The sequence below is a fragment of the Rhynchophorus ferrugineus genome, unplaced genomic scaffold, assembly GCF_030347505.1.
Source record: "Rhynchophorus ferrugineus isolate W39M unplaced genomic scaffold, kcgeb_rfMv2 rfM6, whole genome shotgun sequence".
NCBI classification, from domain to species: domain Eukaryota; kingdom Metazoa; phylum Arthropoda; class Insecta; order Coleoptera; family Curculionidae; genus Rhynchophorus; species Rhynchophorus ferrugineus.
Genome location: NW_027472585.1, coordinates 11,958,622 through 11,974,064, shown reverse-complemented (window position 1 = coordinate 11,974,064; position 15,443 = coordinate 11,958,622). Strand labels below are relative to the sequence as shown.

General features: G+C 34.5%; 1 protein-coding gene across 1 annotated transcript in view; it reads left to right on the top strand.

The window, feature by feature from the left end:
• The window catches only part of LOC143199188 (LIM homeobox transcription factor 1-beta), a 36,202-nt gene extending 25,495 nt beyond the window's left edge, over nt 1–10,707 (top strand). Inside the window, exons 3-7 of the mRNA XM_076409012.1 lie at nt 8,071–8,288; nt 8,339–8,547; nt 9,018–9,141; nt 10,194–10,370; nt 10,425–10,707. Coding sequence (XP_076265127.1) covers nt 8,071–8,288; nt 8,339–8,547; nt 9,018–9,141; nt 10,194–10,370; nt 10,425–10,627 — 931 coding nt within the window. The 3' untranslated portion in view covers nt 10,628–10,707. The remainder of the gene's footprint in view (nt 1–8,070; nt 8,289–8,338; nt 8,548–9,017; nt 9,142–10,193; nt 10,371–10,424) is intronic.
• Nucleotides 10,708–15,443: the final 4,736 nt, after the last annotated feature.

Below are 15,443 nucleotides of genomic sequence, written 5' to 3'. Positions count from 1 at the left end.
TATTTGGTTTTTGGTAGAGTAATAGAAAATATTTTAGTACTTTAGTGAGATTACCTAATTATTGTTTGAGTGCTGTTTTTGGAACTCTGAAACACGCAAGCACCTAAGAAAGAGTTAAGTTTACTCATTTATATCTAATATATATCCCAGAAGACATCCGGTCTTACCCAGCCTAGTTACTGGCGTGATTAAGATTATTTTACTTGCCGAATTTCGCACTCTTGCCTATGGACAATCATAAATGTTAAACCAATTGAGCCAACTAAGCCGGCTTAATATGTTTTATACCGTACCAATTATAGAAGAAGCCTAAATAATGTACATATTCCGTTAGTAATACATATAATAAAATTTCGACCGAACAGGAATGAAGTATTGATGGTGAATAATTAAAGATAACCGTGCGACCATAAAAAAAGTCCCGCTAACCACATCGTCATCCGTACACACTTGCGACATGGAACATATTGCGCGCATCCGATGTCGCCCGGGCAGGATATCGCAATATGCTCTTCCTGCTTCCAAACGGCCAATTTTCCAGAGCTGCAGCCTGTGCCGTAATCCGCCCCGACTTCTGACGACGGGCCTCCTCCCCCCGAAAAATAGAGGGAGGGAAAAAATCCCAGATCATCCGGCGGGTTGGCGTTTTATTGAGACGTAGCCGAATAAAATGGCATTGTGCGGCGGGGGAACCGAGGGAGGGGCGGCGGTGGCCTATATGATGGGGAAGAACAACGGGGGCTTATCGGTCTTACTTTTAGTTGAAATTTGCGACTTCTTTTGTTATGATTACATTGCATTGCTTGTATTGAAGGTTAGTCAGTGTATGTGGTTGTGAGCCATTGATTAAAGAATAAACGTTAAACAATCGGAAATATATCAATATTTTAACAAAAGTCGTTGCAACCGTAATTGCTTTCCCGTTTTGTCGGTAAATATCTTTCATTAGATATGCTTAGTACAATCTTAATTTACATAATAAATTTATTACTACTGTTCTGTTGTATTTGCAATAATACACAAGCAAGGCAAGTACGGGATTATATGTATATCCCAAATTAAAACTAAAATTCCAAAACTAAACTACTTAGGCTAAAGCTAAGAATAACAATTATACACTACACAAGTTCGTGTGGTTTGTTTCGATTCAATCTTTTGATCTGCTGTATATAGTCCAGTAGCTGCGCAGCTAACGTTTCTGTCATTTAGCAACCTTATTTCACGTTTTAAGGCAAAATCTTGCATCACTTCTTATACCCATTTGATTTCGAGGTCATTGTGCAGCTCTTCATTGATTACGTAGCGATAAGCATTGGTAATTAATTGAACTCTGTCTCGGGAGAATTGGATTAGCAGTTGGTTTGATGTTTTAGTGTAACCTCATATTTTCCAAAGGGTCCAAAGTGGCCTTTTGATTGACCACCAGTACAGTTGCTTGATTTCGAGTCTAATTTGCTTTGATTTTATGTTTTTTTTATGTTTCCAATTTAAACTATCATCGAGATGTATTCCGAGGTATTTAGATGATACTGCTTGAAGAATCGGCCGCCTGCCAATTGATATAATTAGGTTTTTGTTAATTCATCGCAACGAATGCGACATATTTGATGCTATTAAGCTGTATTTTTTAGTCTCTAGTCCATTTGTGGATTTTGTTGATTGTTACTTGTACTTCTTCTGCAGCTTTAGACAAATATCGGAAATATAACAATATTTTTCAAAAAACGAAGATATTGTGAATTCAATGTACCAGGTGTGTCAATGATTCCTTTCCTGTATTTTTTTCGTTAAAGAAAACACGTTATTTACAAAGGGTAGTTAAAGTATTGATCATTCTATACATTTTGACTACCTCTCAGGCAATTTACGGATGCCACTCCAAAAGAGTAGTTTCTCCTTTGAGCTATCCATTCATCGAGATTTTCAACTTTTTCGAAATTGGAGATGCGCTATTCTACAAGTTCTGCGAAAATATATTAGTCTGGTGGAGCCAGGACCGGACAGTACTGCGGGTGCCACAAAACTTCTCGTCAGAGTGGTTTCAACAACTCTTTGACTAGTTTTGCTGTAGAAGACGTTGCGTTGTCATGCTGCAAAATTATCTTATCATGTCTTTGAGCATACTGTGGAGGTTTTTCGATTAACGAGTTATTATCGTAATCGATATGATATATCGAGATTAATCGTATTCACCTGGTAATAACAATTATTATTTTCTTTCACACCTTTTAAGTAACATTTAACTGACGATTGTTCAATTCTCTATTTGCCTGTCACACAAATTCACATGGCACCCATCTTCCCAACATTTGGATCTTTTCCAAATTGCACTTCGGCTAACATTTAACTTTTCTACGGATTGTTTTTGAATTTATGTTGAGTGTCATCCAATAATTCCCGCAATTCCGTATCTTCAAACGTTTTCGGTCTACTAGAGCGTTCTTGTTTCTTGATGTGTTAGCGCCATTTTTCGAAATCACTACGTTATATATGTGTTTTCAGACTTTAACGAAGTATTCTGGCCTTATGATTGAATTAATTGTATTTGTTTACTCAACGTAGTGAGTCCCACTTCCCCTCTCTACCTGGATTCTTACATTATGATGCTGCTTATTGTTATTACACTTTTTACGGTATGATATCAAAGAGAGTGGCTTCCGATTCTCGGTCGAATGTTCAAAGTGGTATAAAAGGTTTTATTAATATCGTCCCGTCCCGAATCAAAAGTGATCCGTAATAGTTCATTTCTTAGGATAATTTTGAGGGGAATTTGTGGGGAATCAGTAAATGTTTCTCTCCAATTTGGGGAATTTGTGATGTGATAAAGGATAGTCGGTAAAATATAGCGAACACAAGTTGACCTATATCAGAATTAAAATAAATCAGACTATATATAATTTCAATATGATCAACAAATTCGGTAAACAAACAGCCGATTGCCGATTTCGACTGTAGGGCCCGATGTGTGTATATTGAAAACATCGCCGAGCGTTTGTACAAACAGTAGCCGGCAGCGGGCGGAACCAGGAACACGACATCGCAGTGCCGGCACAAAGCGCGGGGATTTCAATATCGGCCGTGTTCGATAAACGTCCGGCCACGTGACCCTGTGTCCCCGATCTGAAGGGATATTAGAATTGGATGGGCAAATAGCCGATGGCTGAGGTCGTGGTAGCCGTACGTAGCTTCGCCGACCAAATATTGACTCAAAGATCGGGCGTCCGTGACGCCGGTGGGCCTTTTGACAGTCCGAATCGTGGGATTCCGGCCGAAGAAGACGGGAATGTGAGAAAAAAAGGACACCGTCGACGGGATTTGTCACCGTTCGGGGACCGTATCGGCTCGGCAAATATCTGGATAAGAGTTCGTGATCATAGTCTATGATTGTCATGGGAGTAAAACTCAATTTTAATACGTTAAAGCTGGATTTTTTTTACTATTTTCTTTATATACCAGGTGTATATATATTTAGGTATACCATACCAAAAAAAAAAATTGTCCTTTGAGCAAAACCATTAATCGAGCTACTAACTTCTAACTCCTTCGAAATTGGCGAAGTGCTGCTCTGCAATCGCGTAATTTATTGATGCGAAAAATTGATAGTCAGACGAGGCAAGGTCTGGAGTACGGTAGGTACGATAATATGTCCCATCCAAGTGCTTTCAAGGCTTCCTTGACCGGCTTTGCATTATCAGACAGGGCATTATCGTGCTGTCAAATCACTTTACCGTGTGTTCGGGCCTATTCCGGACAATTTTTGATCAATACGTGGTTCAAATTGATGATTTATTATCGGTAGGGATATTATTAACTGTTGCACCAGGTTTCAATAGTTTGTAATACATCACACCACTTTGGTCCCACCAAACACAGAGTATTGTTTCGCGATCAAAATGGTTTAACCTTGGAATCAATCGGACGGCTTCACCAGGTGATAACCATAATTATTTGCGGTTAGCGTTTTCAAAATAAATCCGTAACTGTTCGATGCAGAAATGACTTCCGATCATACCTGTGAAGTAGCGTTTCACAGGCGATTTTTCGATTTTTCATCATTCAATTCATGTGGCATCCATTTTATCTTTTGGTTTCTGCCTATTGCTCGTAATCAGTCGCTAATCATTTCTTGGGTCACATTTAACGCCTCTACCAATTGTTTTTGAGTTTGGGTTGGGTCTTCATCCAATAACTCTTACAGTTTCGCATCTTCAAATTCGGTCTACCAAAACGTTGTTTGTCTTGCATATCGAAATCGTCATTTTTGACTCTTCCAAACTACGCCTCACACATTTTTAAGTTTAGAGCATGCTCACAGGTAAGCTTCTACCAGCAAACGATGACTTTATTGGCATTTTTCTTTTGGTTAAATAAGAAAAGTAATGCGTGCCGTAAATGCACGTTTCTAAGCACGAGCTTTGAATCTTGATGTCAGTGGAATAAAATGACATATGTGTCAAATCACGAAATTGCATACATAGGTCTAGCGCCATCTGTTAGGAAAACCAGTAATGGCTTTCCAGTACACCTCGTAAATAACTTGTAGAACAAACTAATAACAGTGTTCTACAAAAAATTGTTCTGATTATTTTCATTAATTAACTAAAAATATAAATTTTGATATTAAAATTTACTTAATTAAAAAAAGTAACAGAATGGTAATGGGTTTAGAATACAAAAACGATTAATTTACTTTAAAAAACTGATTCATTTCAAGAAAGAACAGGCGACTTGTTGAACGGAACAGGCAACACTGAAGGTTTTTATCTATTAGAGAACAGACCAAATTCATCTCGCTCCTTCACCATTCAGGTAGTCTTAAAACAGATGAGTCTTGAACATGGCCGCGATATTCAGATTGGTAACGCTGCGTATTATACCTCCCTCCTAAAAAAATGGCTACGTGAATGTAGGTGGTCGTTGTTCCGACTGGACAGCTTGTAACCGTTGTAAAATTGTTTTGGGTATATATTGTATCTTCGTCTGTCAGTTTGTCTTCGAGGATCTTCGAAATGGCACCGTTTCTATCCAAATTTCCATGGTATCCCTCTATAGAATGGTTTTCCTAATTTTGGTGACTCCAGATCCAATAGTCTACGACTAAGAAACTGAATTGCTACAGTCCGACTTTGGTAGCCGTTCACTCTGAACCGCAAATCTGTATCCAAATTCCAGGGACTGGATGTTAATTCATAGCAACTTCAGTCCGCCTTTGGTGGCCTTTCACCTTGAACCGTGGTGTATGTGCCGGAAATCTACGGTCTAGGAGTGTTTTTAAAAGTTTAAATGTTTTAATCCACCTTTTATGGCGTTACAGCTTCAGATGCGATAGTGTTTTGTCCTAACTCCATTTAACAACACCAAGAAACGATTCGAGTAACTGTGAAACGATTGCCAATCAACCGTCAGCCTCCTTTTTTCCAAAGAGGCTGTTTATCTGGGCTGGGCCTGTTGCTTAACGTGAGCTCCGAACCACGTTTCCCGGCATTAAGTCTACCGACTGGCCAGTGACCAATTTAGAGACGATCCCATCTAACTGTTGCCTATAAAAATATTTACAATTACAGTCACAAACATAAAGTACATCCATGCCCTTGATCCAAGTCGCCTTGACCACTGTGCCGACCAAGCCGGCCGATTAATTCTGGAGATTGCCTTATAATCTTCCCGGGATTCTTTCGACTACGCCGGTTATAAAGTAAGAAAGGGTTTTGAACAAGAAATAAAAACTAATTGTTTACTTTTAAATCTGATTTATACAAAGAAAGAAGAGGCACGGTGTTGAACGATTGAATTGTGGAAATTATTCATTCTCTTATATATAATTATTTACTATATGTTTTACATGCGGTTTAACAACAGTTTTTCGCAAAAAGTCAATCCGTATTTGTTATCTCGATCTGGAAAATGATTATGAAAATATATCTGAATATGTGGCAGACAGGGAAGGCTTATATATATTAATAATACGCTTATCATTGGTGATGGAATGACAGGCACCAGAAAAGCTATAGGATTTCAACGGGATACGATAAACATAACCATATGTAGTGTTTGAACTATTCATTCCACTGGGTAATATTAATGATTACTAATGTATATAAACTTTTGAGAAAATTGTATAAAGTAACATTTCATATGGCTTTTTAATATTGTCCATTATTTCATTTCCAGATATATGTTTATGAAAAATGTATTTCTAATCAAATGCACTCAAAAGATGCATTTTAAGTATAACAGTGGTTTTTTCATATCTCAAAGAATTCCCTTTAAATCACAATATTAAAAGCTAAATCGTGGCATTTTGCGATGTGTATTAAGAATAAGTATAACTTGTAACAATTTACACAACTCCGAACCCCTTTGTTTTAACCAACTTCGAAAAAGGAGGAGTATATCTTTTTATGTATATTCGCCGATTTCTCGATCAATTATGGCTCGATTTTCAAAATTCTTGTTTTATTCGAAAGAGTGCTCTTCCAAGGTGGTCCCATTGGAACCAAATCAAGATCTGCCGGGGGAAGGGGGAAAGTCGAAGAAAACGCTCAAATTTCGTGTGTTTTTTCAAAGTGTCGTACACAGTTTTCACATATTTTATTTATCTAAAATAATCAGATATTTGTGTATAATGTTATTGCTGAGCTGATGTGACGGAAATTCGGAAGTTGTTCAGTGCAAAAGCATTCAGTTTATTTATTAAGCACTAACTATAGCATATAAAACCTCGTAGAAATATTGAAACTGCTTCTACGTTGTAATGGTGAGAGGGTTTAGCTCCAAAACGAAGGTTGCGGGTTCGATTCCCAGCGGGGACAATAATAACTTTTTATTATTTTTTAGTTAGAACATTTACCAAATCACCTAGACTAAGTAACCGTTCCCGAGGCCTGAAGCATTCCTTATTTTAAATCATTGTTTCTGTATTTCTATTTTTTCTCATACGGGCTGCTCCTTTACTCCGCGTATCCATTGCAATACTTAATAAAATAACTGCGTAATTTATTGAGTAAATATCTAACACTGACAAGAGGAAAATGAAATATTTTCAACAAAAAAAATGAACTGACCTAAAAAAATAAATTAGGAACTAAAAATAATTGAACGTAGATTTTTAACAAGAAAAAAAGGTTTTAAAATAAAATCTGTACATAACAATCGTTGTAATAACTAAATAAAAATAAACAAAAACCTTATTTAAATTATCTACTACAGGTATTTTATATCCTACTACATACACAATTTAGCTTAATACCTACCTAACCCTAATTCTGACGATGACGTTCACTTATGCAGATATCTCTATAAACATCATACAATTTTCGATAAATCTGCTGCATTTCTCTGTTCCCTGAAGTAGAAAATCAAAATATCACGAAAATAGTCTCAGGACTTCCATTCCATGTTTAAAAGACAATAACTTTTGACTGAGTAAATGAGTGGCATACAGTTTCATCAATGCAATGAATAAGTATTGCTAGATAAATGCGGCTTTAAAGAGATATATCTAGTATAGTTATTAAAAAAAAGCAACACAATCAATTGACCAACTAATATAACTAAAGAATAAATAAACACTTTTTATAAAAGAATGTAAAAGCTGAGTTTCATAAAAACATTACAATTTAGAATGTAGCATCTAGAATATCTGGAATGAATTTGACATTAACTATGTTTATGATGACCAAGTCAAAGCTATAATTCATGATTTTTTTTCGATATTCAAGAGATGATGGTTTCCTTAAAGAATGATTTCGTTCAGCTTCAACAATTTTAGTTCTATATTTTTATTGACTAAGGCATTTCTTATTAACTATAGGGAAACCATTACATACAAAGCATCAATATGGATCCTTATGCATTTTTATCGATAGAAGAGGTTTCATCTTAGGTGTTCAATAGTATTATTTGATTTTTAGTTTGTATTAACAGATAGCTACGGAATTGGGCGCCTCAGAATTGAAATTATGTCTATTTTTTAAAGTTGAAACAATGTTGCTAACCAAAATGATAAGAAACTGAAGCTTGACGACTAGTCCACGTAATCTGTAACACCTTAGTTACTCTTTGTTATAGATTGTTCATCAAAAAATGTTTGGGATGTTCTGAACGAGTATCCCCCGAAGAACTGGTCATGCGAGCCAGCGATAACATCTTCCATCTACGATGCTTCATATGCGTCGTATGCGGAATCCGATTGCAGAAAGGCGACCTCTACGTCATCAAACAGGGTCAGTTGTTTTGTCGCATCGATTACGAAAAAGAAGTCGAGATGATGCAAGGATTCGGATATGGTAACTAGTTTTAAAAACGAATCTACCGATCTTAAATATGGCGAAATTAGATTTGGTTGCAGGTGAGTTCATCTGCGACGATCTCATACCGTCCAGTCGATCGCATGATGGGCGTAGAGGTCCCAAACGGCCCAGAACAATTCTGACGACTCAACAGAGACGAGCTTTCAAAGCTTCCTTCGAGGTTAGCCCGAAACCATGTCGAAAAGTACGAGAAGCCTTGGCTAAAGATACTGGATTGAGTGTAAGGATAGTACAAGTAAGTTAATTCAGTTTATTCTTTTACTTATATTTCTTCAACTGTCAAAGTTATATGAAAATAAATACTAAGCGTGATACTGAATTACATATAGCAAAATTTTAGTAAATACAGAAACTAAAATATTTGTCTTAAAGTATAAAATGGGATCTTTCTTCAAACGATTAGTAACAATGTATAATAATTTTAAAAGTAAGACATTGCTGGTCTGTTCAAAGTTCAAAATGAAATATAGTTACAAATACTATAAGTATTATATTATTTGGCAAACATAGAATCATATAGTTTAGAGATAATTCAATTATCAATATATATTAGTATTAGTATTAAGTATCATGCATAAGAGTAAAATAAAAAAAAAATATTTAATTTTAATATGTTGCTTGTGTTTTGTATTCGTAATATTTTCGGCATATTCATGGATTTTATGGAGTAATTGATTTATATGTGGAACAATTATTTTGATGAAGGTTTGGTTTCAAAATCAAAGAGCCAAAATGAAGAAGATGCAGAAAAAAGCGAGACAAGACAACAAGGGAGGAAAAGACGTTGATGGTGATGAGAAGAAGCTCAGTGTGAAGGAAGAAGAACCTAGTAAGTATACAAAAATGTAATACGTATTCCCTTCCTAAAACTAAAATAAAGTAAATATCTTAACAGGTAAAAAGTCGAATAATACATTAAAAGGTTAATGGAAAATTGCAAATCAACTTTATTAATATGTCTCTTTGGTAATCTGCTAAATGAAGCATTCAAGATCAATGGTGAAATTTTAAGCCATTGTTGTCAATTATATTTGTGATTTATAACAAAAATCCTGTTTTATAAACCTTTTTGTACTGTCTTCTATTTCCATTATACTAACAAATGAAATGTTCGCAACAAAGGAAATCCAAAACCTTGTAATATCACTTAATACACATGCTATTGATGATATATAGTATATGGAATTCTATGGTCTGGTTATATTTTGATAAAACAACATTATATTCGTCTGGAATTGACTGATAACCTCGACAGAGAAATTATTGCGAATGATCAACAAATTGTAAATACTTATTTAACCCTGCTACCAGTTTAGGGAATAGAGATTTGCAAATAACATTAAACAGGCTTCTGATTGATTACTGCCAATTTACCCTAACTAATGCTACTAGAACTAATGCCAGTCTCCTATATTTGCCGAAATGCAGAAATGCATTAACTGTGATAAGAAGCTACGACATGCCTTATTTATTGAAACATGTGTTCTTGCCTGAAAACCTGACAAATTGTTTGATTTCCTCAAAGAAATTGGTCTGTATTTTAAAATTTCATTTTAACCTGTGCATAGCTTTATTTTGGATGACTCTTATCTATGCATAATTTTATTATTTATTTGTTTATCTAGATACTCATTTCTCGACTGTTTGTTGTATAGGCTTGGTTATTGATCTATTTAATGATTTTTTAAATTTTAAGCATCGTAACTGTTGATTATTGCTTTGGAATTCCTTGAAACGCGCCTAATGACGGAGGGTACTTAATCTCGGTTTTCGTTAATAATCTGGGTTTGTGTTGATAGTCTCCAAAAAATGCTAAAGAATTATGGAGACTGTAAACCAATAATACCAATCAATCAAAAAATCCTGTCTTAATTATTATAGGTCCTCATTCTACGCCATTCTTCAACGACAGCTGCAGTGACAATGAGACCACCACCGGAGAAGACACCACTCTGCAAGGGCAAGAGACTTCCCACTTTTCCCGCATCAAAGAGGAGATCGAAAACGAAAACTACTTCTACAAAACCAACAACAACATCCCTCTGCATTCGTTCCAAGGTACATGATCATCATTTTCCCTTTTCCACTTTTTTATGACGAGGAACTTTGCAGGACTTGATCTAAAACGTCGCGATGACCACTTCGTCGGTCTACCCTTTCCAAATTCGGTGGATTCCAGTCCATCCTCAATATTCCTGCAACCACCAGTCGCTCATCAAAACCCACCACATTCCCAGCCAGGCCTGAACCCTATCGATCGGTTATACTCGATGCAGAACTCGTATTTCTGTGGCGAGGATTCAGTGGAACCCTGAAAAGAAATCCTTGGAGAATTAATAAGGAAACACTTGGAAATATTTGCCAGGTTTTCCAACATGCATCCAGAAAACTAAGCGAGGAAAACTCTTCAACATAGAAATGAAACGTAAGTTCTTTGTCTTCATATCTTTTAAATATTTCGATTTCATTTAGAATCCAAAGATAAATCTAGTTTCCTAAAAGAGGGACTTGTGATTTGACAGGACATAGCGGCCATATTGATGAACTTTAAGCCGTCAAAATTCGAGGCTAAATGACCTTGGTAAATCACGACGTAAAATTAAAATGTGAAAAAACGCCTAAAATCCATTACGAGGGTATTCTAGTCTAGAAATTTGAATAAAATCCTACAATATTTGAATTCTACACCATGGCAATTTGAGGGAGTCCATATGTAGGCACAGCTCTCATCTCTCAGTCAGTGTCTTGTAATCTTGCGAGACTGGGGATGTCACATCTATTCAGCTTCACATGCTGTTGTCCTTCTACTCCAATCGGCGCTAATGTCAGCTCGTTTGTATGTCGTGCAGGTCTCGTCTGACATTTTATGCTATACTGGCTTACCTAACTGTTCTCACATTGAGGTCTAGATCTACTTATCCGTTAATTTTGCTTTCGGGAATATTGAGCATGTTTCTTAACGCTTTGCTCTGGAATCTTTCCAATATTTAAAATTTTATATAGTAAATTATTCTATATTATTATTAATAATTATTCTACATTATCCAACTTCAAATGTTAGAAAATTTCAGAAGAATGTATAAAGAAGTTCCCACCAAACTTTAAGCAAATCGGTTCAATAAAACTTGAAATATCACGTCTCGAAAAAAAAGTAACACTAAAACAGCTATATCTCCGAAAATAATTGAAATTTTGAAAAATTTTCTAAGTGCATATACTTAAAGGATTAAGATTTAGAAACATAAAATAAACTAGATTTTTTTTCAAATTTCCAGACTAGAATAATGCCTTAAACTGTGAATACTAGATCTAATTCTACATGATGTTTATGGGTCGTTATCCTGTTGAGCCTGACTATTTATTAGTTTATTTATTAGTAAATAATCTGGACTGAATTGAAAGTGTTGTCAATGTCCATATGATATAAATAAAGGTGGATCTGCTTTATTTATTGTGCTACTATCCTTAAATGCCATTGTATGATTATTTATTTTATGAATATAAGTATTAAAATGTATATTTTACTGTATGATAGATTACTAATAAAAAAATAATCATTTTAATACTATTTGTCTTTTTACGTTGAATTTTTACGTAGAAACGAATCCTAAAGATTTTTGAGCAAAATTTTAATATATCTATGCAGTGAAATGAAGCTTGTTGTGTATTATACAATATTTAAATATAAATCGTTGTACATTTAATAAAATATGAGACTGATATATTAATTTGACTTTTCAGTGTAAATATAATGCTTTATGTGACAGTCTTGTATATATAGCGTTGTACTATATGATCTGTATATGTTACTATATTAAACAATGAAATAAATAGTTGTAAATTTGGCTTGTGTTATTTATATATTGTAATAAACCTTTTCCGGCTTGGTGGAGTAGTGGTCAAGGAAGGAGGCGGTCCTTATACTGACGAATAATTCCGACTTATGTCAGTAATCAGGCTGAGTGAAACCGAATGTTTTTTGGGATGGGCTCTATATTTATTATTGGCAATTCACTAGGTGGAAAAACTTAAGAGATATCATATATCTTATCAGCTATCATTTTATACATATTTATATCTATTCTATAAAGCTGGATGAAAATCAAATATTTTAATAAGTAATAACAATATTAATGTGTTATTTAAAATTATTTTATACAACGTGGTGCAAAAGCTCCGCTACCTCTACGCTAAGTAAGATAAGTAAGTTTAGTTTTCATAGAAAGTTTATTTGGTCTTTACATTTTTATCGTTATTATTGAAAAATTATATGGTCTAAAGGGTGACCGCGAATCGCTATGCAACTTTTGGCTCTTTTTAAGCCATTTTTATGAAATCCTCAACATCTGAGGGTGAATTTCTTAAATTTCCTAACGAATATTGTCTTTAAGATGTTGAGTCGTTGGTGTCACTTTACGAAATTAGTCCTCGTGGAAAACGTCATTCAATAATTGAATAGTTGAAGGAGCTGAGTGTGCAGTGGCCCCATCTTGCTAAAACCACACGTCCTCTAGTCTTTCCTCTTCCATTTCAGGCACACGAAATTTTCAACATCAATCAACATCTTGGCCATTTAAAAAAAAGGACCAATGACGTTTCCAGCATGAATACCACACCATAAAGTTGTTTTTAGAAGATGCAATAATGCTTCATGAATTAATTGAGGATTCTGTGTTCCCCAAAACCGACTGTTCTCATTATCAACTTAGACGAAAAATCTTCAAGTTCACCAGACAGCTTAGGACTGTATTACTGTAGTCAGCTCGTTAATCAGGATCTTTCGATAGCAATTTTTGGACTAATTGAGACATTGCAACACTATCGCGCACCAGAGCCACATTTTCAGCGTTACGAGACGTCCGTTGTCTTCCAGAACGAGACCTGTCTGCTGTCGTACCGTATTGTCGAATATTCACTTGTAAACGATAAATTGTGGTTTTGTGAGGCAGTGGACGATTAAAATATTTTTGACGCAATTTCTGCAGAGTGGTAATAATGGAACGATTATATTCAATAAATATTGTCACTATTTCGGCTCGTTTTTGTGGCCTATATATCCGTAATAAAATTTGGATGTCTGTAGAATACAATGGTTAAAGCGAAACTGAGCTAAACGTCATATAATCAAGATGGCATGCAATCAAAATAGTAGCGGGACTTTTTATAATTAGTTGGGAAAAAAATTTTGTTCTTTCAAAACGAATTTATTTTTATGCATTTAAAACGCTAAACCTTCGTAATCTTTCGTTTTAATAATGGCTCGATTATGTTTCGCTTCATCTGCGATTTGCAAGTGAAAAGTAGGTATATTAAAGTTTTAAGTTCGAGTAAAAGTATCGAGCTTGAATAGCGAATAAAAGCGACAAATGAGTCCCATACTAGTATCTATTTCATCACTCACTTCACCCAGCACCCATCACCACAAATTTTCAGTTTTTATGTCGCATCTCCTCTTTGGAAATAGGAAAGCAAAAAATCTCGAAAATTCTGCCTTCCGAAATATCTATTTTAGAAGCACATTAACTTTTGACTGAGCAAACCAATGACAATACGTTTAGTGGTTTCGTGATAAGTAGTACAGCGATAAATAGTTTATAATAACTAGTTTATGACAAAAGTGTTTGTTCTTTGGAGGCTTAAATTTTTATCATTGATTATCACTACTTAGTATAAAACAAAGTCGCCTTTTCTGTCCCTATATCCCTATGTGCGCTTAAATCTTTAAAACTACGCAACGGATGATTTTTGATGCGGTTTTTTTCAATAGATAGAGCGATTCAAGAAGAAGGTTTATATGTATAATACATGCATAATATACTAAGGCAACATTGCTAATTTTAGAGGTTTCTAACGTGATGTCGTAAATTAACCTATTTTTTTAGGCTTATTTAGCAATTAGCAAAAACGCTGCCTAACCCTACGAGTTAGATCAAATTAATGTACTACAGTATTGTACACCATAAAAGGGTCTACAAAAAAGTCCGCGATGGTATATGTTTATCTTTTAGGGATAACCCACATTAACCATTTTTATTGTTTACTTTTTACGTGAGAAAATGGCTTATTTACGAAGCTATTTTAAGCAATACGGCATTAATCCTTATCGAATTAAGTACCTTAAATACAGTGTGCAATTAATATAGATCAATATGGTTCCTTACAGCATGTATATTAAACAAATATTTTCGGAGATATTACAATAATAAAAATTGTATGAATTTAGATATTCCAAAGATAGCAGGAAATCTTTATAGTAAGTATAGGGGAAGAGGAATTGTTTTACTCCAAATTTAATGCGTGCAGGCCAAGGGCAGTAATGAATGAACCAAAAATACTGGATCGATTTTAATCATGTTTTCATTGAGTGACATAGGCATATATATTTTATGCCCGTGCAAAGTCGGAGCGGGCCGCTATGTTTTTATATACAATGTTCATATTTTTTCTGTAGTGTATTTAATTTAGTATCAGCATTGCACCCGTGCGAAGCCGGGGCGGGTCGCTAGTTGCTAATAATTACATTAAAGATCAAATATTAATTGTATTAAAAAAAGGTTTTTTTTTGGTAGAAATATGCGTTTTACAATTAAAAACATGAATTCTATAAAACACTTTGTTTGCATTCTATTTTTTAATAACATTTTATTTGTTTTTGTTATTGTTTTTAATATTCCTGGATAAACTTCAATATCAATTTATATTGGTTCCGAATTGGTCACATCTAGATTTTTGAATTAAATGAAATATTTTAACTTACAAATGAAAAATTGATCTATCAACAAAATTATTTTAAAACGTAACCAAACTTTTATTTATTATAACGTATATAATTACAAGTAATTATTATTTTATATAGTGTTATTGTGTATACATTATTAGTATATTTTATAAATTATTGTAAAACATTGTGTATATTATTATTATTTATCATTTTGTCTATCGAAAAAGTTTCAAAATATTTTAAAAAAGTATATTTATAACAAGACACTCTAGCTCAGCAAGACTATGTGATATCGATCGAAAAAGTGATAATCCGAACAATGCTGGCACAATGTTTGGTGAATATAGCAGGTAAGGTAGAGCTTCTCATTTAGTTAAATTATTATTATGGCATAGATTTTTGATTGTGAT